The 24664-nt window shown below is 37.6% G+C and overlaps 3 protein-coding genes across 9 annotated transcripts in view; 2 read left to right on the top strand and 1 right to left on the bottom strand.

Annotated features, from left to right (window-relative positions):
* The window catches only part of LOC108023682 (delta-sarcoglycan), a 34425-nt gene extending 26363 nt beyond the window's left edge, over nt 1-8062 (bottom strand). The window contains exon 1 of the mRNA XM_050890594.1: nt 7735-8062. The gene's annotated coding sequence lies outside the window, so the exon portion shown is untranslated. The remainder of the gene's footprint in view (nt 1-7734) is intronic.
* On the top strand, nt 5169-21185 carry LOC108023520 (double-stranded RNA-specific editase Adar). Of its 7 annotated transcripts, none has more exons than XM_017093068.3 (13): nt 5169-5477; nt 5541-5658; nt 7120-7303; nt 9991-10078; nt 10145-10293; nt 10868-11165; nt 12122-12304; nt 12368-12648; nt 12712-12862; nt 13789-13954; nt 15017-15116; nt 15183-15662; nt 15727-17324. In XM_017093068.3, exons 3-13 carry the CDS (start codon nt 7268-7270, stop codon nt 15823-15825), a joined length of 2031 nt encoding a protein of 676 aa, XP_016948557.1. In that variant the 5' UTR covers nt 5169-5477; nt 5541-5658; nt 7120-7267; the 3' UTR covers nt 15826-17324. The 7 variants fall into 7 exon arrangements, with proteins under 7 accessions (XP_016948557.1, XP_050746548.1, XP_050746547.1 ...); XM_050890591.1 differs by having other exon boundaries at nt 7264-7303; XM_050890590.1 differs by having other exon boundaries at nt 5169-5658; nt 7093-7303.
* A 2210-nt stretch (nt 21186-23395) lies between these two features.
* LOC108023299 (uncharacterized) lies at nt 23396-24360 on the top strand. Its single transcript, XM_017092600.3, has 2 exons — nt 23396-23543; nt 23603-24360. The coding sequence occupies exons 1-2, from the start codon at nt 23530-23532 to the stop codon at nt 24327-24329; spliced, it is 741 nt and encodes a 246-aa protein (XP_016948089.3). The 5' UTR covers nt 23396-23529; the 3' UTR covers nt 24330-24360.
* Nucleotides 24361-24664: the final 304 nt, after the last annotated feature.

Genomic DNA, 24664 nt, shown 5'->3' on the forward strand with positions numbered 1-24664 from the left:
GGGGTAAGGGCATGAGGCACATTGGATGTGGCATGCATATGAAGCCACCTCTTGGCCGACGAGATGCAACGTTGACTTTATAATTCAGCATGCAATTCAGCACGCCTGGCTGACAAGGTCAGGTGGTAATTATCAGCTCGATTTAACATTTTGCGCCGCTCGAATTCAATTAAAACATTAACAAACAGGTGCCGGCGGGGTGGGAAGTCGGCCAAAACAGATACTAATGGGAGGCCAGAGGGCCCATGCCAGAAGCATAGCATCGATATCGATGTGGTCGCAGCTCCTCCCACCTCCCACCTCCCACCTCCCACCGCCCACCTCCCATCTTATTGGGCCAGATCGAAAAACACTTTGTAAATGGACCCTGCTACCGCTTGGTGCGTGCATATTTGCCCATTTACATTGCGAATTTTTGTTTAAACACGCGCATGCAGATCAATCAGAGTCAGTCTTGGCCAACAGAAGCCTTTTGACCCATCGGGCCACCCACCCACACCCACTTTCACCCACCACCAACGCATCGCTGGCAGTGTTAACACACATGCAATCGGCTGTTTGCGTACATTGGCACGCTTTTGAAGGGTTTCGCTCTTCTTGCTGCTGCTGTTGTTGTTATTGCATTTAAATTTACATTTTTTCGAATGTATTTGCAAAAAAATATTCCGCATTCAAACGAGTTGAAACGCACAAACACAAACATTTGCCTACTTTCCTTTTGCAGTATTTAATTGTACCGCAACTTAAATTTGTTGGCATTGCATTTACCACATATGTACTGTATATTATATGATTGTAATATAAGGCTGATTTCTATCATCGGGTTGCAAAGTGTGTCCAAAACAGTGAATGGTACAATGCCTGAATCGAAAACCTACAGCATTTCCAGTTTCCATAACTTGTGTTAATCGATCCTGCTTTTGACGTGATATACCTCTATGAGTGGTCCGAAAACTGAACTTCAAGACTCCATAACATAAGTAATTGCATCCCAATTTTGACGAGGGATACCTCTGGGTATACGGTTGAATTTTCTAATGAATTTAATTAAACTATTTCGTTTAAAGGGGGGTGAAATTTGGCACATTTTCATGTTAATCGAATAAGTATTTCCAATGGGTTTCCGAACGGGACCCCTAAACTTAACTTCTAGGCTCCACAACTTTCGTTAATGGACTCCGATTTTGATGTGGGATACCTCTATGAGTTTATGGTTGAATTCTCTAATATACTACATTCAAATAACTAATTTTCACGACGGTCGAAATTTTAGCCCATTTTCATGTTCGATTATTCCGTATTTCCAATGGGTTTCCGAATGGCACCCCAAAACTGCACTTCTAGATCCCAAACTTTAGTTATTATACTCAGATTTTGATGTGGGATACCTCTATGAGTTCGTAGTAGCATTCTCCAATAAACTACATTCAGATGACATTTCAGTATAGGACCTAAAAACCGCACCTCTAGATTCCATAACTTTCGTTTTAGATTCCGACTTTGATGTAACTCTATAAGTTTTTGGTAACATTCTCTTATGTAAAGTATACCTTTCTTTGTCAAAATGTTACCCCATCTTCATGTTAAATGGAATAATATTTTATTAATAATTTCGTGAGGACATTTTTATTTTTAAAAACTCGAATATTTAAGCACAAACTTAAATGTAGTGATCGAATTCACAAAATTGGCAATTTTTAGTAGACTCGGCCTAAAATAAGGAAGTGATGCGAAATAATTAAATGTAATGCTCTTTACCGGAATCAAAGGAAAGTTTATCGTTGTCCTCGGCAGTACCCCAACAGCCTTAAACGATTTTTACCTTACTTTCACCAGTAAACATTTTTTCGTGCTTAAAAAGTTATAATTCAAACGCCTAAGAGGTCGGCAGAATAAACACGATGCGGTACATTTTTTGAGGAAGCAAAGGAATTTTTAATATTTTAACAAGCCGTTGGGTGGATAGAGAGCGAGGTACGGATGCCGACCGGTAAAGATTGTAAGACAAGAGTCAAGAAGGCCATGAGTGGCTAGTCGTGGGCATTAGCAGCGCCGTAGACACCGTATATTCTGGAGAAATAAAGAAGCTCAAGTATGGAGGGCTCTCAAGAGCAAAGGCGAAATTATTTTGCAATAAATTTTGTGACATATTTCCATGAATGTGAAAAACGCTTAAAGGAAAAGGCACCAGGAAAAAGGTAGCTCGCAGGCGAGCAGGCAGACAGGTAACATCTGGGTGGTAGTCGGTGGTTCAGTTCGGTTGGATCGGCGCACATACAGACACATATTAAATGCACATCAAGGCAGCACAGTGGCAACTTAAATTGTCTACGAAAATGTCACCAGGGGGGATTTCTTCTGACGTTAGCTCGCAAAACAAGAGCAAATAAATACTTAGCGTGGGAAAGCAGCGACCGAGCAACCCAAGAACTAACTCGCAGAGCGGCGATTTCGCAATCTGCGACTGTGACTTTATGACAGTTTGATTTATACATTATTGAAAAAGTTTTGTCGCAGGCGCAAGAATCAGTCGCCAGCACCGACAATCACGTAGCCAATGCTACATTAGCAGTGACAGCGACACCTCAGCTCAGTTCGCCGGCACTGAAAGAAAATCGACCTAAGTAAGCCATTGTGCCGAACTGAGTACTAAATTGTCTCTAATAATGTTATCAGTTTTTAACAATCATACGAAGAAAATGTGCAGTATTTTTGACATTTTTAAAAGGCACTTCAGACTTAGATTGATGCCACAATTGTTCATCTGAAGTTAAGAGATTGTTTCAATTGTTTCTCTGGTGTACAACTATATTTCCTGAGCATAGACTCGGCTCCGGGACACGTTACGCACAGTAAGCCCATAAATAATTTTGACGCCAAAGGCAGTCACTCCCTTTGATCTCCTCCAGCGGCCCCCGCCAGCCGCCGATGAGGGGAAATTCATTTTTAATGCGCTCTGGCTGGTATCAATATCAGTATCGCCCTCATAGACTGCATAGTGTGCGTATGCAGGGCGATGTCTTGGCTCGTGGATATTGGGCTGTCCCGTCATCTCCGGGCGCTGGCTGCTCCTTTTTGGCATCGAAATTAATTAAAAAAGTTTCCAATCCGCCCTCCATGTGTCAGTGTCGCGAAGGGGGGGCGGGGGCAGGGCAAGAGCAATAAGTAAGCACTTCTTGTGTTCTGCGATGACGACTAAGCGCCGTAAAGTGCCATCGAGTAGCGCCTCAATATCAGGCAAATAGGCACGGGCAGAGGTTCTAGGTGCGTCCTTGTGAGAGCTGCTTTGGCTCCTTCTGGAGGCACTCCTGGCACCCCTGGCACCCCTGGCACTCGGCTTGCACAAACAGTTGCCGAAAAACAAAGAAATCCGCGTATGGGGCCCTAACATTCTGGCCTAGGTGGGCCAACCCACCTCCGGAGCAGTTTTCGATGGCTTTTGATAGGAGAGCAGCAGATATAACCGTGGGGGATGGGGGCGCCGTACGTACATTGAAAAAAGTTTTAATTTATGTCAAAAGCTTTCACCAAGAATTTTAATATGCGCACAATTTTTGCAAAATTGTCCCTACCGCTTACTTTGTGCCTGGTTGGGCCGCTTTTGGAGCGGGGCTCCCGCCCCCATCCTCCTCCACTGGCATCGCCCCTGTATTCAAACTTATCGAATCCTTGCGAGATGCGACAAGGACCACATTCTGAGCAGAATGCTGAATAAAGGCGATTCTATACTGGCTAGCTGGCCCCTTGGAAACGGAGAGTTACCCATGCGCCCACCCTTCCCGCAGGATGTGTAACACTCCCTTGTTATGCAATGTATAATTCCCGGTGTCGGGGAGAAGTTGCCATCGATGTGACCAATGTTTGCCATACTCTTCGGCCACAAATACAAGACGCTCCGACAGCCACAAACACGCAAGGCAAAACAAGACAATCCTTTGCAACTTCAGCAAAACTCTTCGAAACGTCCGAAGACTCGAGTTTCTTTTCTGAGGCGACAACACTTCGAGCTTGCAATATTTTGTATACCCTTGCAGAGGGTATAATGATTTCAGTCAGAAGTTTGCAGCGCAGTGAAGGAGACGTTTCCGACCCCATAAAGTGCATATATTCTTGATCCGCGTCACAAGACGAGTCGATCTAGCCATGTCCGTCTGTCCGTCTGTCCATCTGTCCGTCTGTCCGTCCGTTTCTACGCAAACTAATTGGTGGGAAATAATGTGAAACAAATTATAGCTTTGGGGCTTTTTGACATATTATCTTATAATATTGGGAATATAAATTTTTATATTTTTAAGAATTTCGAATTGAATTTAATAAAATTATCGATTATTTTTTATAACTGCAAGTATACAAACTTCGGCTTGCCGAAGTTAACTTTCTTTCTTGTTTTTTAAATGCTTTGTATTTTGCATTACTATTTCTTCGCCGTGGCTGTGTGTTGAGCACGTAGTCTTGGTCAACAAAGTACATTAACTAGCAATTGACACACAACAATCCTATGAACGCCACTGTCTACACTCGATTATTTCAGGATTTATTGCTTTTTCAGAGCCCCATGCAAAGGAAAGTTTACATTTGGGTTTAAATTATATGTGTTTTAGAAAGTTATATATTATTAGATGGCAAAATACGTTCCTGACTTACTAAGGCGCCAAGTTAACCGATACAAATTAAATTTTGGTGCTCTTTTGGCCCATTTTGCCCATTGCTTCCATTCAAAGATAACCAGCGTCTTTGCATTGTTTTTAACTGAAGCCTTTTTGGCAAACATTTAAAATGTTTCGGTACGATTTGAATAGATTTCAAGAAAATTCGCCAAAATAAGCTACCCCGTGTTCCGCACCAAACTCGAGCTTTCGGTGTGTGCACACGTTAAGCTGGGAGCATGTACTCGCTAGGTTATCTGGATACCGATAACAGAGTTTGGATACTTGGATAAAAATCGGCGCATGGATATATGGATAAATTCTTCGCAGCCCTGGGCGGAAACAACTCTCTTTATTAACATAAAGTTAAGATAAAACGATACAAATGTTGGATAAACGGTTTATCCTAACATCTCTGTTAGCGAACACTGCCTTAACATTAGTGATGGGCAGGGCCGAAGTGGCCGTCATCGATGTTTGCCAAGGTAGGAGGACATCGATGCATCGCAGGAGCCATCGAAGTTTCGTCACCTCTAACAGAACTCTAACCGACGAAGATTGTTATTTTTTCTAGTGTAATGTAATGGACTAAAACCAAAGCCTGACATTTAACCCAGTGAATCGCGCCTGTAACTTGCACCGCCACGCTGTCGAACCGAGTCCGCGGCAGGGGAGAGGAGCGGAGCCGCACTGCACCGCGCCGAGGATAAGGCAAACAGGAATTGATTTGTTTGTCCGGCCATGTCGCTGTGTGTGTGAGAGGCAAGGGCTCGCCTGCGTGCGCCTGTGTGTGTGCGTGCTCTCTTTTCGCCGCTAAATTAAATAATTGCAGTAAGAGCCGCCGATATACTATATTCCCCCAAAAAGAATACAAAACCGTCAATCAAAACACAGAGGCAGCAGGAAGCGCGGCCAGCGCACAGAGAAGAGCAGCAGCTATCGCTAAACAAATGAAACTCTGCCGATACAGCGAAGTAAAAATCAATAATTAGAGCTCGTTCCCAAGCAAAAGGTATGCAGTAGCCAGAAAACCGAAAACAGAAAACCGAAAAGAACACAAAGTATCATGCACACACACGCAGCTACATGTGCAGCCGTGTGTGTGTGTGTGTGTGTGTGCAAGGGGCATTTGCAAATAAAAGGCGAAAAATAGACAAAAGTCAATAGGTGTTACAGGGTAGCGCGTCGAATGTGTTCGAACGGGAGCAGATGATATGTTGATGGGCCCCTCATCACGCCGCGGAAGGTGCCCGTGGTGGGCACCCTAACGGACGGGTGGATGTGTGGTGCTACATCCACTACATCACCCGTTGTGATGGACGAAAGTGGATAGTGGAAAGTGGAAAGTGGACAATTCCTGGGTATTACGTAGCTACAAGGCAAGAACAACAAGAGCAACAAAGGCAGCAAAAGCAACACACATGCAAAGGCACATGCGACGTAACTAACCCAGTGGGGCATTCCGTTTCGATTCCGACCAACATCAAAGCGGAAGGCAAAGGGAAGGCAAGAGAACGGGGAGCGGAAGGGAAGGGAAGGGAAGGGAAGGGGCTGCTGCATTGCAGTGAATTGCGTTCATTTCCCCGCTCCTCCGCCCCGCCCCTGCCCCGGTGCATTGGCCATTTCACTTTCCCGAGGCCTGGGGCTCTGCAGCGAGCTCTATAAGCCAATAAGTTCACGTCCATTTATGCATCGCATTGCAAAAGTGGCTTATTGAATGGAATCTGGAATCTGAAATCTGGAATCCTACGTTCTCTGACGCCTGCCCCTCCGATTCATTCAGAACGCGTGCCTTTCTACGGCAACCGAGAGAAAATACGTACTCGGTTCTAAATGCGTTCAATTACCTAATGTGCCACAAAGTGCAGTGCATGGTGTGCAGTGCATAGTGCATACTATATGGTACTGGCATAGTATACACGTAATGCACTTCTTGGCCAGCCAGTCGATGGCTGCAGTCTCAGTTTGCCAATCCGCCAATCCGCCAATCCGCCAATCCCCAATCCCCAGTCCAATGCGATCCCATTCACGGGAGCGTGAGTGTACGAAAATCGATTGAATCGTGCAACTAAAACATACAAGTATGTATGTTTAATGTTGCATGCATGTGAATGTACGCATGCCAATGCCTGCGGATATAAACAGTTTTTCTAATTTGAAAAGTCGAGATTGTGTATCTTTATCTCTGTTGCAGTCCCGAAGGTAATCCATTTGCATTGACTTTTTGGAAGCCTTGATTTGATTTTTGCCCACAGTAATGCGATTCTTAAGTATTTATACCTTTGTATGTACGTTTTTGAACCTTATGAGATTGGCAAATTCGACAACAACAAAACAAAAGAAAAACGGCTATTCCAAATAGAACCAGAAATACGATTTAAAATTTGCGCTCAACTGAAAGTTAGATTTGTAGCTTTGATTTCAATTAATAATCAATAGACTTTAGCATCGAATTTTTGGTTACTTACAACAGAGCTTCCGCTTCAGTTCAGTTAAATATCGGTTTGGTGTTACTTTTCTGAATATTGGTATTATCATCATCATACTCCTATGAATCACCATAACAATAGCACAGCAGATTTCACCAAGATATAAAGTCCGCGAAATTCGATTCCAGAGTCATGTTAAACAGCGCAAATAACAATTCTCCCCAGCACGTAAGTAGACGAAAATCGTCATTAAAACATAGATATCTTTATGTCTTGTTATGTACATATGGTACCTGTATGAGTACTCGAGCACTGCATGCACCTTGTGTTTAGTAAATATTACTTGTTTATTACTTCGTTCGGTTTAAGGGGGAAGGGCCTCAGCTGAAGCGTTAAACAAAACTTTGATATGTTGTATGCCCTATAATAAGTTTCAAATTCGAAGGGAATCACTGAGAGGAGTCACAAATAAAAGTAAGAATTTACATACAAATCACTGAACTCATTGATATCTAAATGTTTTTTAAAACAAACGGAATTGTAAATATCTTAAAATTTTAAATACGAGTATGCGTTTGAAAATGAAAACAGATTTCTTACATATAGCAAAATATTCACCACATATGGCATGATCATGATGACTTTTAGTGGATACGTACGTCTTTCTTTATTTTTTAAAACCCATTGAATAGCAAGTATTTCACGCGTTTTATTGTTGGTAATGTGTTCTTTTTTATAGAGATAACCACTTCCCCAAATTTATATTTATAAGCACCAACAGCTAGCTGGTCCTAATATATTAGACATTTACAATTTTCGCATTCAGTTGTCCGAGAAATGACACTTAACACACAGGTGCGGTGTTATGTAAATATGTTTGCAACGAATTCGAAATGGTCAAAACAAAAAAATATAGGGATGTATCGAGCCTAACAAGTTTTTGGTTGTTTCAATTGTTTCGTTTCGGGCTTATTCACCATACACTCCTGTCTCTTACACAAATTTGTTTTAAACGTTAGTGTTAAAAGATGCCTCTTTAGTGCATGCGTTTTTTTTTATACTACAACTAGTCTTTTTTTGTAACTTAAAGACAGAAAATACTTTATTAGATCATCCTTTCATGTTGGCATTCTGTTGGAAACTGATTGAAATATTTTCGTATTTGAAATTTTATGAGCTGTCCTTTTTCTTCACCTATGCGCACATGAATAATCTACAAGACTGTAGGCGTCAATTCCTCCAAACTTTGACCAAAAATATAATTTCTTCGAACGGCTTTCTGTAAATGTATATCGTATATCCCGGAGTATAAGTATTCGTACACGCACACATTTTCGCAACATATTTATTTTAAAAATGTTGCTGTTGATTACTGCAAATTTTGATACGCCAATGCAGCTCATGCATCTCTGAGTTTGTGCTGCAGCTGCTGCAGCAATAACCGCTCCACCGGCATCCAAATTTTAATGTAATTTCGTTTTTGCCGCTGGGTTGGTAATGCCTTTCCGACATTTTGACTTCATTAATTCGACTAAATCTGCCTTCTGGCTGTCTGCAAAAGTGGTTTTATCAGCACCAAAGAATCTCTATTTCGCCATGCAACCGTGCTTTTTGTTACATTTCAAAACGTGTGATAAATGTCATTATAGCAAGGTTGCTGTCCCTTCCTCCGGATGCAGCTAGACTCTAGCATAATTTCAAAAATTATTTATAATTTACGGTTTATAAAATATGTTCTAGGCGCACGCTCGTTGCTTAGAGTTGAGGCAATAGATGTTAAATAGAAAGACCAAATGGATTCGAGAGCATTCTCAAATCTTGCAAGTGCATACGTTTCGTCCAACCCTCACTCTTTTCAAAGCCTTTAAGCCAAGGTGCTCTACGAAATGAAACAGACGACGAATCCCTTGCATTGAAACAGACAGCCGCATGTGTCTTCCCTTTAAAAGGGTATATAAATATCGAGCTCCTCGAAATACGTAGCTAGTCGCGCAAATTATCTACACACGTACAAACATGTGTTTTTACACATGTATGTACATTTTTTAAAATTTTTTTCATAATTGCAGTTCCTTCTATAAAATTAGCTGCAGTTGGCTTTTGTCGTTGTCAGATAAATGTCAGTGCTTAGCCGGGAAACTCGAAATATATCAGTCGCTAGGTTGTACACGGTCTTGAATGTCACACCGTTCGTTGTTCCTCGTTGCTTGGCTTTATTAATTTGAGAGTAGTCACAAAGAATCGGACCAACCATGTATCCAGTATCCTATAGACCTGGCTACAAGTCGTCATGCAGCTATAGATCATGCCATCATGCCATGCGTATAGCGAGATCCTCGATTTGTTATCAACGTCAGCACTTTTATGCCGCCTCCAGTTATGCTGGCAAAAGATCGCGATTCCTTGTCAAACGTCGAATTATGTTTCCATCATTGCCCTGCAATGTAAGTAGATTTTTTTTGGACAGGTCAAATCGCACCGTAGGCCCGAGAGATACAATTTCTTGTATAATTTGATGTGCTTAAATAAACCTACCATTTACTAATTTATTAATCGACCAACAATTTGTGAGCAATTTTTTTTGACTAAACATGTTGTTGTGCTATTGTATTACAAACGTCTTGTTATAACTGTCTATATGGTATCGATGTTGTTGTGCGTAATATTAATTAAACTAAGTTGTGTGTATGTATGTACTACTACGATTAGTGATGAATTCGGGTAATAGATTCCAAAAACCATCAGACAATGCAGAAAAGATTAAGAGCACTTGAGAACTCGAATATTACATGCATACATACAAAGCGGGTCCTTGAAAGGAAGTTTGAATGCTTTTCGTTGTACTTGTACAGTGTTAAAAAAAAACAAATGCCTAAAAACCATTAAATTTACTATTAATATACAAATGTTCATAGCCGGTGAGTGCACCATCTGATATCAACATGAATGGATATAACCGGAAAGCACCGCAAAAACGGCGTTATGAGATGCCAAAATATGCTGGTAAGTCTAGCCACCTAGATGCGTCATTAGGAAGCAGCATTGATCCCAAACCTCAACTCTTTGCAGTGTCACCAAAGAAGAAAACCTGCAAGGAGCGCATTCCGCAGCCGAAAAACACGGTGGCAATGCTGAATGAGTTAAGACATGGACTGATTTACAAATTGGAGTCACAGACTGGTCCGGTGCACGCACCTTTATTTACGATATCCGTTGAGGTAAGATATATTCGACCAAATCAATCTTAGAATAGCTCCATGGGAACACATACCCTCGAAAAAGGTGGCGTGTCGCACGCCATTTTCTGATAGTCCATTAACTCGGGTTTAGTCTATCTTGCGGTTGGCGCGATGCAAATTTAGAAGTGTACTGCCATCATACATATATGTAGATTGTAGCTCCCTTGTATGTTTTTTATTCAAATCAATCACTTAATCACTACAGTGACCATAGTAATCAATGGGAACTAGGTTTTATGTATGATATGGTTATTGTCGTTCCAGAAAAAACACGATTGTCGTGCGAATAAACTAAAATAGGCCTTCCACAGGAGGTCACAAAATCCATGTGAATAAATATGAATATAAATAGCTATAAAAATACAGGTTACACTGGCATACTAAAGCCACTAGTACATTTAATAAACAACCATAAGGATGGTTGGACATTTGCATTTCGTCTATTGCCCTAAAACTTGTATATAACTAATTAATACATATTTATGACACACATATTTAGATAATAATAATTGGCGTTTTGATAAGATATTGAAGTTCTGACTTTAATTCACAGGTTGATGGACAAAAATACTTGGGCCAGGGTCGCAGCAAAAAAGTTGCACGTATCGAGGCAGCAGCCACAGCTCTGCGCAGCTTTATCCAATTCAAGGACGGAGCTGTTTTGTCGCCATTGAAGCCATCGGGCAACTTGGACTTTACCAGCGATGAACATCTAGAAAATGGTATTGAAAATTTGTCCAACGAACAATTGGTCGAGATCATTAAGACGTTGATGTTGACTGAAAAGAAATCCAACCTTACCTCGCTTGAACAACCCACGTTGCGTCTTCAAATGTTTTGCATGAGTCAGAGCAAGTATTAGTGTTTTTTTTCCTTTTTTGTTGAATATTTTAATTTATTATTTAATATAATTTATTTGGAAATTTTATGAGTGTGGGTCCCTATGCACTTGAAGGTCAGGTATATATGTGTATGTCTCTTGTACTTATTGGTTTACCATACAAGTTCGCGCCTAGCTAGATTTTGGGAACATTTTTTAATGAAGTGGGGCATCTGTGCTTCAATATAATACCTCTTTTAAAAATCGAAAAGCTATTAACAATTATTTTAGATACTTAGAATTGTCATTTTGAAATCAGTATGCGGTGCATTTCGTACATAAACTAAAATAAATCGTACGTGTCTACCACCTTCTTCTAATAAGGAACTATATGAAGTTTTAATTCTAGACTGAACTAGTATTTTATTAATCAACGCCGAATTATGTATTTAAAGATGTCCTCAAAGAATAAGTTGCAATCAATAATAGATAAAAATATGTATGTTACAATCTTCATTGGGTCCTGTTTGTGTTATTTTGTTAGAATATTCTGTAGCATACTTAGACTGAAGCTTATTTTGGCTGATACGAATGCTTTTTAAGTGATCCACCTTTCCGTGAATGGTACTAAAAGCAGCCATTTAAAAGGCTCAGTGTAAATGGTTAATACTCGCTCGTTTATTTTAATCATTTTTGTACAAGCCTTTTTTATTCAAACTTTTCCGTTCAGTAAAACTGTCCTAACGCTTAAAATTGTTTTATCACATTTGTATTTGTGCATAATAAAGCAAACAATTAAAACACACGCCGTACCTACATTTAACTATCTTTATAAGTCATTTGTAATCCTTGTTTACGTTTTACCTTGCATTCTTCTAATACGGTTGGAGAACACTATTGCGTGTGAAATAAGCTTAGATACATAAGATATAGTTTTCAAATAGCGAGCAATCAACTATCTTTACTAATTTTTTCTTGTATTGCTAGATGTCAGCAAGAGTGCTATTACTGTTGATGGTCAAAAGAAGGTTCCAGATAAAGGTCCCGTGATGTTGCTCTACGAATTATTTAATGACGTTAATTTCGAATGCATTAATATCGACGGTGCTCAGAACAATTGTCGCTTCAAAATGACGGTTACAATTAACGAGAAAAAGTTTGACGGAACAGGTTTGTGGACGCAGTTCTCTTGTAAATATCCAATACCTAATGCGTTTACATATTTTTCTCAAGGTCCTTCCAAAAAGTTGGCGAAGAATGCGGCAGCAAAGGCTGCGCTCGCATCGTTGTGTAACATTTCCTACAGTCCAATGGTGGTTCCACAAAAGAACGTACCCCTTCCAATCGACGACAAGTCGTCGTCCATGGAGCTGCCGCAGATACATGCAGACACAATTGGACGACTTGTTTTGGAGAAATTCATGGAAGTAATCAAAGGTCAAGAGGCTTACTCGCGTCGAAAGGTATTAGCGGGAATTGTTATGACTGAAAACATGAATTTTTGTGAAGCCAAAGTAAGTCGGTAATCGAGTTGGCCTTTTGTGAATCAATTTAATACCACTCCCATACTTGACCAGGTTATTTCAGTTTCAACGGGCACAAAGTGTGTCAGCGGCGAGCACATGAGCGTGAATGGAGCTGTCTTAAACGATTCTCACGCTGAAATAGTCTCTAGGCGTTGTCTTCTCAAGTTCTTGTATGCACAGCTGGATCTGCAGTGCAATCAGGGTATAGTTGATTTATGCCTATGCTAATATAAATGATAATGCCTATGCTAATAATATACAAGTTAAACTTAAGTATAATGCATAATTTAGTTGTGGAATGTTTACATATTTAATTGTACGCTTTGTCAGGTAAAATAGTTAGTTATACGTACGGGCTAAAGTTTCTCTTTGTGCGCTCTACGAGCATATACGGGCACTACGATTTTTTGTTTTTCTAATTATAGTTCTTAGGTACTTATTAAAATGGCCCCAAAAGCCAAATTATATTTTTCTAGTCAGATCGTTTTGAAACAAATTTAAAGGGTGAACATCTTAAAAATAAACTAGTTGTAAACTTTATTTTACAATTTCGAGCACGAACATTGAAATAATGTCATTTTCTTTACTTTTAATGGTAATTACCTTGTTACTAACCCCCTTACTAACATTTGAGTACACTTACTTTAAGTCAACTAAAATCGAAATGTTTAGTATCACAGGTAGCTTTTAAAGTTACTCTGTTTATGTTCACTCCATTGTTAAGTGGCTGTGGTATGATTTGGGTTAAAAGCCTGCTTCCCTGACGCATTCGACATATTTTCAAAATTTACATTTTTTAAATGTACTAAAAAAACAACTACCCAGTTTTTAGTGAATGTGTGAATATGTCGGCGTTGCTGGGTCACGTTTATATTAGTGTTCTTAATTAAAACACACTCTGTTCCAAAATACGATACAATAGGTATCGGTTGCATAGTACATTGAAATTGGCTTTGTGCTTTCCCAGCTTTTATTGCATACTAAAACCTGTTCCGCATTGTTTTACTGGACTTCTTTTCATGCATACCAGTGTGTATTGGTGAAAAGAAAGAAATTTAAACATAAATCTACTTCGTTTTACTTTAATTTATATTTGATTACTCTTATTCAATTTTCTCCTAAATTTAGCCACAGCATATCAGTCGATTTTCGTGAGGAATACTGATGGGCAATACCCTTATAAACTAAAATCCGGGGTACATTTCCATTTGTATATAAATACAGCACCTTGTGGGGATGCACGGATATTTAGTCCTCACGAAAACGACACTGGTGTTGATAAACATCCAAATAGGTTGGTACAAAAGACATTCTATAACTATTTGATATTATTTAAATTACAAATAAATACTTCCTATACTTATATACACTTCAAAATTGTATTATTCAATTAGAGTCATAAATATTGATGTTTGTACGTTACTAATAATCACAAAAATCTGCTTATATGAGCGGGAAATGCATTAAGAATCCTAAAAAAAATGTATATGCCTTAATAAAAACACATATGTATGTACAGCTGCGTGCTTGGATATAGAAGAACCACAAGTGTTGTTTGTGAAAAATGCGACTTATTTATTTAATATTTGTATACAAAAAACTAGATGAATACAATTCAATATTTTTATTAAATCATTCTACATTAAATTTGTCGCACTTTTACAAAATAATTTGTGAGAATATGAAGCACGAAACTGTGTGTATTGAATATGTGGAATTATCAATCTGAGGCTCAGCATGAATGTATAAAACAAATTCAGGTATTTTTAAGTTGTTTTCTAGTTTGGTTTTTTTTCAGAGGTTTTCTTTGGCATTTGCCCATGTTGTCCGTCTATTTGTCTGTCCAAAAACTGTGTAGATTGTGTGTATCGCAGATAGGGAGACTTGGTCCTTAAAAATGTATTTATAATTGGCATTATCAGAATTCAACAAAAAAAGATAGCCATAAGATTTCTGTGTCTGTATCTTGCCATATACGATATGTCATGTACTCACCGTTTTCGTAAATGGTCGTGAAAGTGAAAGAACGATTTAACCGAATAGGTACATTAATTTTGTTGACAAAGATAACTTATTTTCCCTTTGTTCAATCGCTTACAAACCAATCTTGATTCAAAGTTCTTAATGACTCAAGAAATTGAATTTAAAAATGAATGAGGAATTTTTACAAATGTGAAGATTGACAATACCATTCAAATAACGCCACCAAACTGAAGTAATTCATACTATGTTTTGTTCCCCAGTATGACTTGGCATGTTTTGAAATTATTCCTAAGCAAGCTAATAATTATATTTTTCATATTCATTTTTACAATGCCGACAACGAATCATACATGAAATAATCATCAATCAACAGAAAAGCTCGCGGCCAATTGCGTACCAAAATCGAGTCCGGTGAAGGGACAATTCCAGTGAAAAGCAGTGATGGCATACAAACGTGGGATGGCGTACTGCAGGTAAGATCGTGGGGATTCAATTACCTTTTTCAAAACATTTAATGGCATTTGTACAAATTATTGCAGGGCCAACGCCTGCTTACAATGTCGTGCTCGGACAAAATTGCCCGTTGGAACATCGTGGGTATACAAGGCTCCCTATTGTCTTCCATAATTGAACCAGTGTACCTGCATTCGATTGTGCTGGGCAGCTTGTTGCACCCAGAGCACATGTACCGCGCGGTGTGCGGCCGAATCGAGAAGTCCATTCAAGGTCTGCCACCCCCCTACCATTTGAATAAGCCGCGCCTCGCCTTGGTCACCTCGGCCGAACCGCGAAACCAGGCCAAGGCTCCAAACTTTGGTATTAATTGGACCATTGGAGATACCGAGCTGGAGGTGGTGAACTCGCTCACTGGTCGAACCATTGGTGGTCAAGTGTCGCGCATCACGAAGCAAGCGTTTTTTGTAAAATATGGATTCTTAATGACAAACCTACCAGGTATTTCAGTCCGCAAAGTAACCACAGACTATGGACAAACCAAAGCTAACGTAAAGGACTATCAGGTAAGTGACTAATTACCTAGTGCCTAATGTGTGCGTCAAATTATTTCTAATATTCTTGTTTTAGACGGCAAAGCTAGAGTTGTTTTCTGCATTCAAGCGAGAAGACCTTGGTAGCTGGCTGAAGAAACCCATTGAACAAGACGAGTTCGGTCTTGCCGAATGACTGCACTCAGCGCTATTATATAATTTAATAAAAGACAACAGTAACGGCAAGCAATTAATAGAATTAGATGATATAGATTTTATGACAAGTTCTTATGTAGAATGCAAATTAAGTTGGGTGCAAAAACATCGATATGAAGTTCATATTCATATGATTGAGAACCTGCCAACCTTGCGTACCCATTGCAACAGCAAGCACAAAGATGCTTATGCTCGAAATATGAAAAACGGCTCTAGAATATTTATAGAATAGAATGTAGTTTTTATGCTGGAACTGAGTAAAGGAGTATTATGGCGTTTTTTTTTGAATCAATTAATTTTTAAATTGGCTAAAGCAATTTTTTTCTCGTCTAAGTTTACCACTCGTTTTGTTATTTGACTTAAGATAAAAAGATATCGCCTCAACCACAATGTTCTAATTTTCAAGTGAGTTGGGTTGTTTAAGTTTTCTCTGTGTCCATGTTTAAGAAAAATATGGGGAAAAATATTGTTACAAGACAGTTAATAACAAGAAAGGAAGTCAACTTCGGCAGGCCGAAGTTTATATACCCTTGCAGTTTTAAACAACGAAAAACGCTATAGTCGGGTGCCTCGACTATCAGATACCCGTTACTCAGCTTGAGGGAGCAAAATGAAAATGGAGATAGATAAACAGCAAAGGAATTTTGTAAAGCGCCATCTACCGGATATTTCGGTATATGTTATGTTTTGGGAGCGTTATAGCGGGCGGGGCAAACATTTTTTTTAGATCATTCGAAAGGTTTTAATGAAACAAATACATTTGATTGGGCGTGGTACCCCGCCAATACAAACTTGCGCTGCGTAGGAAGCCCAGAAATCTGCATCCCCAGTCTGAGTATTCTAGCTTTTATAGTTTTTGAGATCTCAGCGTTTATACGGACGGACGGAGAGACTGACGGACATGGCTAGATCGACTGGGCTATATTTATACTTTATGGGCTTGGAGAAGTTTCCTTTTACCTGTTGCATACTTTCTGGCGAATCTAGTATACCCTTTTAATCTACGAGTAACGGGTAAAAAATAGTCAATGCTAGAAGAATTTGGAAACATTAAAAAAAAGTATATCCCAGCGGACAAAAAAAAATGATCAACATCAACGAAGCTCTAACATTGTTCCTAATTATTATAATTAATTTTCCTTTCAATTTACTTTGTCATATTTTGATAAAGTATTCTAAGTTGATCAAAATTAACTCAAAATTCCAAAACATTATAAAAAAATTTATTATTTTGGAAGCTTTCCTTTTGTCAGTCCGTCTTTCCTGCAAAGGAATCACAACAAGTTCTACCATCTGCAAGGGTATAAATACAAAAAACGAACAAGTAAAATCTATAAATAACAATAGCCCAAACAGAAATCTAGAATTGGTTCTGTTATCGATTAAGCAATGTATTTTGTTAAGTAATGTTATTTGCAACGACATAATAATTATAATAAACTCACGCTTAATATAAGCATAACGTAAACTTTAGGCGAACCCTTATTATTTCCAAGTATTTTTCTTCAGATCGTATATACACCTAAGCTTTCATCGACTTTCAATGAATAAAACTGTGTTCTTGGTTGAAAAACTTTAAATACAAAACGTTTTATCAATTATGTAGATTTTTTTAAATTACAATATTAGTTTAAATAAATAACATGCAAATAAAAAACGGTTATAAATAGATTAGCTACAAATTTAATAGCATGATAAAGACACTTTAACTACCTAAGTCTAATAATGAAGCTTGTAATGCCATTTTCTATAATGTGAACATGCATTGTATTAGTTGTGGTCATTTGTACATCATAATGATTTCTCTATTTCTAACTTCTTCCTGATTTCTTCCAGTTGTCTTATTTCTGGTTGTTCGTTCAATTAAAAATGGCAGTTGTAAATGGCCAACAAACATGCTAAATTGCTCTTCCCTCGTGACCTGAAGTTTTCGAATTCAATATGAGTCGATTTGGCTTTTCTTTTGAATTGTACATGGAAATGGTTCGATTTATAAAGGACCTTCTAAAATTCACTCATGTAAAATAAGTATTACGTCGAAGTTGCATAAATCACGAAAAAGAAAAGGACTGCAAGCGTTAGAGAAGAACAGCTTATTTCGTGGACCCAGTTGTAATCTTACTGAATCGACTTAGCACCAAAAAAGTTTACGATTTTCTTTTTTATTAGCATAAAATAGCTTATTTAGTGCAGCAACTTAAAGCATTACTTTTTAATTTAATTTATTTTAAAACTTAGTTAATTTTTTTCCCATTTTTCGTGAATTTGGCTATCTCTTCTATGCTAAATTGTTGAATAACAAAGACTAAAAATGTAGTTAACGTTAATACGAATTAGAATAGAACATTTTTTTTATTTTATTTCCTAATTTATTTTGTTTATTTTGTCGAATATTTCCTGTTTGTTGAAATTCCTCTTTGCAACCAATCTATGTGGTTGTGACCTTCATTGAAAATGTAATCTGAAACTTGCCATTTGTTTTAATATTTACAAATATATTTTTCTCAAGGGCTGATTAGGATTAATTTTCTCTAATTTCTGCACAAAATAAGCTCTGCCAATTTAAAAGCAAGATTAGCACATACGAATATAAAACTAAAAGCACAGGGCCTTACACATTGAAATGCATAATCTTAGTTAACGTTGTCTATTATTTCCAATATCATTAGTATTTTTAAGTTTTGTCGATAAGAAAAAAATTCTAAATTATGTTTCCTTATAGTTTTTTTTTCGCCGTTATCGTAAAAGGAAAACAGAACTTGTGAGATTTTCTCCATTACTTGATTAGATAATAATGTATACCGTTCTAATCTGACGATATAATTGACCTAAGTAATATTTGCAAAAAATACCGCATATGATGGATAAACAAAAGTTGATCTTATATAAAATACTGTGATACTAAATTTTACTAGTACTTCCAGCATAGCTGCATTTTATCCATTCTTAAATATTCTATGATAAGCAGCAGCAGATAATAATCAATGACTATATAGGAAAACAAAAATTTTTAATGACATGCTCAATGCTTGTCTCCATTAGATTTTCAAATAAGAAATTTTACAATATATATTAATACGTATGACAAGGTGGGTAAAACATTGGGATTCCTCAGATATCATTTTTAATTGCTATGCGAAACAATAGGCTCTATGATGCAAGCATAAATAGATTAATTTCAGTCAACTAACTATAATTGCTATAAAAGAACAAAGTACAGAAAACCTGAGAACAAAAATATACTGGAAAATATTTTAAACTGAAATCATAAATATGTAGGTTAGATGGTCGGTATATTCAAGACCCAGCTAATAAAAGTCTATACTTATTGAAATACTTGATTAAGAAAAAAGCTATGAGAATTTTTTTTTGAATTATTTTGGGGAAGATAAATATTTACAACTAATCATTAAACGAGTAATCTACTCTTGTTATGGAATGGCTTAGATCTAGATTCTTCACATACTAAGTTATATGCCTAACGATTCGTATACACATTGTTTCAAAATATATGATTGAAAACTGTTTGCGACAAGGAAAAAGAAATATCACAGTTTTAAGTGTATATTGTTCTTGCCAGCTTGACTTACAATTTAATGAATTAGAAGTATACAAAGCAAAAGGTTGCTCAAGGTGCAAAACTTTTGGAAAGTATTTCTCTTTCTTCCGGGCAAAAATGTAGTCCTGCAAACATTCATAATTAGATGCTTATAAAAACACCGGGCTGTATTGTAACCCGTTAAAACAGTGATAAGAAGATGCGTTAAGACCCGTACCACTATGATGTCGTAGACCAAAGCGGGGAGAGGAAATGTTATCAGAATCATACAGCAGGATGATAAACTTATTAACCAAGTACCACATACTACTGTATGTCAGCAATTCAAAGAGTAGCAAAAGGATTAGTCGCATAGGACAATTACGCCGTTTGCAAAGTATGAATATTTAAGACACCTTATGTCAAACTTGGGTTAACTTATATTCTCTAGAGTCTAAACATGGGCAACATCGAAGGTGAACACTTACTTTTAATTTGTAGTTTTTAAATGTTGAAAGACTATAACCAATGAATTATCTAAGACACAACTGGCACAACTTAGTGCCGACCAGAGAATGGATGCACATAATGAAAAACAAGATCTTCTTTCATTTATGTTAAAACAATTCACGGCATCTCCAAGTACTATCTCTGAGATCATAGTACATGTACTTACTCATTATTAACTTATTATTCTGACTACAAACGATATAAAAGACAAAAAATGTAATACTTAAATATACAGAACACACTTGAAATACATAACTAGGTTTACACGTACAGAAATACACTTGAACTTTGCTTATCCATATTTCATCAAGGCAGTTTCCATAACAAATCAATGAAATATCAAAGGAATAAACAATATAATCGAAAAATGAAAAGTCATTTAAAATTGACTTTGATTTGTGCGCAAAGCTAACATTTCTTTTATTGAATCCTTTTTGATTCCACCGAAGTTTTTAATTTTAAAGAACAAAAAAGTACGAGTCATACACAAGTGCAGACATCCAAATATCGCATCTCTTCTTTAGTTTTGGAACCTTTTATAACTTGGTTCTTCATAAAAAATTAGTGCAAATACCCAAAAGATAAAAACTGATTAAAAACCACTTTATATCCAAATAAACAGAACAAACTTTAATCAAAAATTAGGTTTACACTACGTACACTAACTTCGCTAATCCATATTTCAACAAGAACGTTAGGATGTGGAATCTTTAAAATACCAAAGAAGTAACAAACTAGTCGGAGAATGATTAATTATGCTAAATTGCAGTTTATTTTACGTCAATCTTAAGACATTTTTTTAAGCATTAAATGCTGTATTGTTTCCTCAAAATTTGTGATTTTGAAGGACAAGTGGGTTTGAGAATCATCCAAAATATAGCATTGCTTCTTTAGTTTTAAAACCAAGCCGTGTGTACTAGGAAATCAGTATATGCCTAGCTTAATATATAGAACTACACTCTTATACGTAATACTTTGTTCTTGATCAAAATTTAGTGCAAATATCCAGACGATTTAAATAGAGTAATAGCGAACAACAACATTGTTAACGGCTACCTTAAAACACTTAAGTCGGTAAAAACAAATGTATTAATACCTTAAACATTTTAAAATAGATTTTACGATGGCCTTTTCTTTTATAATCGACTGTCAGCCAACAAAATGATCCCCACGTCATTAAAGCCGAAATTTAAACCTTATAAGCCTATGAATAATTACATAAATCGTTCGGTCTCCAACTAATGTAAATGAAAATTAAATAAATTACCAATAATATATAGAGTACAAAACTCTGTAAGCGATTTTATTATTTACGAAATGGAAAAAGCTAGCAATCTGTAGATTATACGAGTCGGATATTACCAGACCTGTCTGTTAGAATTGAGGTTGGATGGATGGAACTACTACTTTTTTAGATGCTACCTAATACCAGTCACAAATGTTGTTGCTACACCCTCGCAGAGGCTACACAGTTCAACACAGTGAAGGAGAAGTTTCCGACCCTATAAAGTATATTAGCATCACTAGACGAGTGGATCTAGCTTCGTCCGTCTGTCCGTGTGAACTCTGTAATCTCGGAGCTAGAAAACTGCGATCTAAGATTTAACTTTCTTAGCTTCCCTAGCAGTGTCACGCCCTAAAACTGCCCAAAACTTTTGCTCATACACTTTTATTATTAGAATTCAAACGGCACCTAAAATGTATTGTCAATTCGAATCACTTGAATGTTGGGACTAAGCATTTAGATTTTAGGGATTCTCGCGCGCCTCAATTGTACTACATCGGGGTGCATCAGTAAATACAAACGAGACATCGATGTTTCTTTGCCTGTACTTTATATTTATTTATATTTATTTTGGAGTTGGTCAGTGGAGTATCGGGTACCTAATAGTCGAGGAATTCGACTACAGCGTTCACTTGCTAATTATATTGACATTTACCTCGGACTACGGCCGGCTTACTTTTGGATCCTGGACGCATTGGGACATTTTCTACAAAACAGAGGGAAAAGAAATCATAAATCTCTTTTAATTAAATTAGTTTTGAATTCTTAGGTTGTTTTTTTACAACTTTCCGTATTTAGAATAGCAGCATAAAACTGACTCTTTTTCATTAAGTTTTAAGCTGAATATTTCGGGACACTTTCCATCGTCGTATCTTTTTGTCTAAGCCTTTAATTAATACTTAATTTGTTTTATTTTTTAATATCATATTTTATAGTTCTTACAGGCTAGATGTAAATTGATTAACCTTATTTACGTATGAAAAAGGCAAATTTCAAGAAAATTCATTTTAAATAGATTTTTTTCTCCGTTTAGTTCTTTATTATTTTTTAAATATAATTTTTTTTAGGTTTAAATCATATTATTATTACCTTGTATTAAAATAACATATGAATCACTGACTCCCTAAACCCCAATTTCAGATACTTCTCGGTTCGAGGCGGTTAAACTTTTCACATTCCACGGTGCAGCTCCAGTCCTGAGAAACATGGATAAAATCGTTGAAACCACTGTTGCCGAGGGTACATATTCCACTGGACCACAGCAAGTTATCAGAGCAGCTGATCGTTGTGCGAGTAAGCGTCTCCTACTTCATTTAAAGTCTGGTAAGTAATGTTTTAAGTTACCAGTAAAAATGTCATTACACTTCTTAAGTTTTATGAATATCCCAACAACTCAATGAGTAGTGTTTACGTAGATATCGTAGCGTTGATTTTCCACACAGCATGCAGGTTTCGTCGACAACGAACTCGTTGAAAAGAGTGTAACAGCCCGCTGTTAACGAAACCCGACTTCAGTGAGGATTTTTATTTCCGTTTTATAATTTTAAAATCACTTTTGAGGAGTATCGTATACCTTTATTATTCAACCAGTGCTTCGGCTTTTTATGGCTTTCGGCAGGGTACCCATTCTGAAAATATGTGATAAAATTGTATAATTCATTTCGGTGATAACTATAGACTATTTTCTATGGATGTTAAGTTTCTAATGGATATAATTATTTTTAAGAAGTGGGTTTGTGCGGAGAGTGGCTATATTTACTCCAATGTATTACAATGCACTGTAAGTGTGAAATATTGAAAAATGTTGAGATGCTGTTCTGGTGCCCTGTTGTAAAGCGCCGACAAACAAGAAAGTAAATAATTCACTTAAAAGCAAATAAAATTTAATTTACTTTCAACGGAAATGCGCACAGTGCGAGGGGAGGCACTTAAGCCGGCAGCGTGGCGGCCATGCTTGTGTGTGTATATTGCTTATAAAATGCAGACAGTTCATCCAGCCATCCTCTGGGCCAAAAAGGAACAGGAGGCAACATAGGCTACACTGAACACAACGTTTTGGCTTCACCTCTTAAGAAAATTCTCTAGTACGCAACATTTAAATAGGTTTAAAAACGTCACCGTTTAGTCATTCAGAGATAGCGTGTGGTGGGAGTTGTTTTAGGCAGTCCACGGGGGATCTTTCTCACATTTTATTTTTGTGGAAAAGTGGAATGTTTTGACCAACATAGTTTACCCAGAAATAAAAGTCTATTAGTTTGTAAAGTGCCACGAAACTACAACACTCACACACAACCCTTAATTTCCTTCATTAGAGCGTTTCTCTTGGGCGTAACTTAAATAAATCCTGTATTATGTGGATGCAATTGTAAGTCCAAAATAAACATTATATAAACATGTCCCAAATAAGCATCTCAATATTATTAGAGGCTGTCGTGCTTTTGTAAAAGTGGCCAAAAACAGATTATTAAGGCGAGAGGATAATGTGGGAGAGCCAACACTTCGTATCGCCGATGATGAAACCGACGAAAGTGGCAACAGATATGTAGCTTGTGATAAAGTTCTATTACCGTCGGGTGAGGATGGAAGCGCTAATAAATCCGATGGCGTTTATTTAACGAACCCTTCAATGAACGAGCTAATCCGCACTATTCAGACTTTGTCAATGGATCAATTCAGAGGCATACTAGTAGCAGGGCGAAATACCCAGGAGAGCTGCGAGATTTTCCACGCACATGCACCTTCGAATGCCACGTTGCAAAATGGGCAAAATCCAGTTTCAAACCGCCGAACCCGCTCCCTCGATGACCTGCGCCACTCAAGGCAGTTGGACAGTTCGGAACCACAGCTGTGGAGAGTACGTTCGGAGGGTAACTTGCCGGAGCCACGAAGTCGGGTCCTCGAACCGAATTCTAATCAATCTAAATACGTTGTTTTCCGCGATGATACATCAGTTTCTAACTCGGAGTCGATCAGTCTCGTGGCTTCCATTAGCCGGAACTGTTCAAGTGTATCTATAGCCGCAATGGATCATCTAGATGATCTTTCGACTGAGATCTCTAAACCGCAACTACCTCAAAATGCCAATATATGTTATTGGATTAATTTGGCTCACTTGCTATTAGTAATCGCAATCCTCCGCGGACTCTTGTGAAAAATAAAGTAAAGAAGCAAAATCAAAATCATTTCTTTGCTCAAACCACTGTTATTGGAGTAACCTCCTTCCTATCCACGCAGCTTAAACCATATATGAAGGCAGATCCCTAGCAGTGTCTTAAAATGTTAAGCTGTATTTGCCACTAGTAATTTCACAATTAATCGAGGAACAAGGGAGCCTACATTGAGCAACTGGAATGGTAACACGCCACAGAACTCGAGCTCACCACCCAACTCCAAAACGAAGTTGGGAGAAGAGGACATTTGGTTTCGGGGTATTTGCCTTGTCGTTCTCTTGATGACAGTTCTGCAGAGCAAAAGGCACATAAACAC

This window comes from Drosophila biarmipes, chromosome X (genome assembly GCF_025231255.1).
Source record: "Drosophila biarmipes strain raj3 chromosome X, RU_DBia_V1.1, whole genome shotgun sequence".
In the NCBI taxonomy this organism is placed as follows: domain Eukaryota; kingdom Metazoa; phylum Arthropoda; class Insecta; order Diptera; family Drosophilidae; genus Drosophila; species Drosophila biarmipes.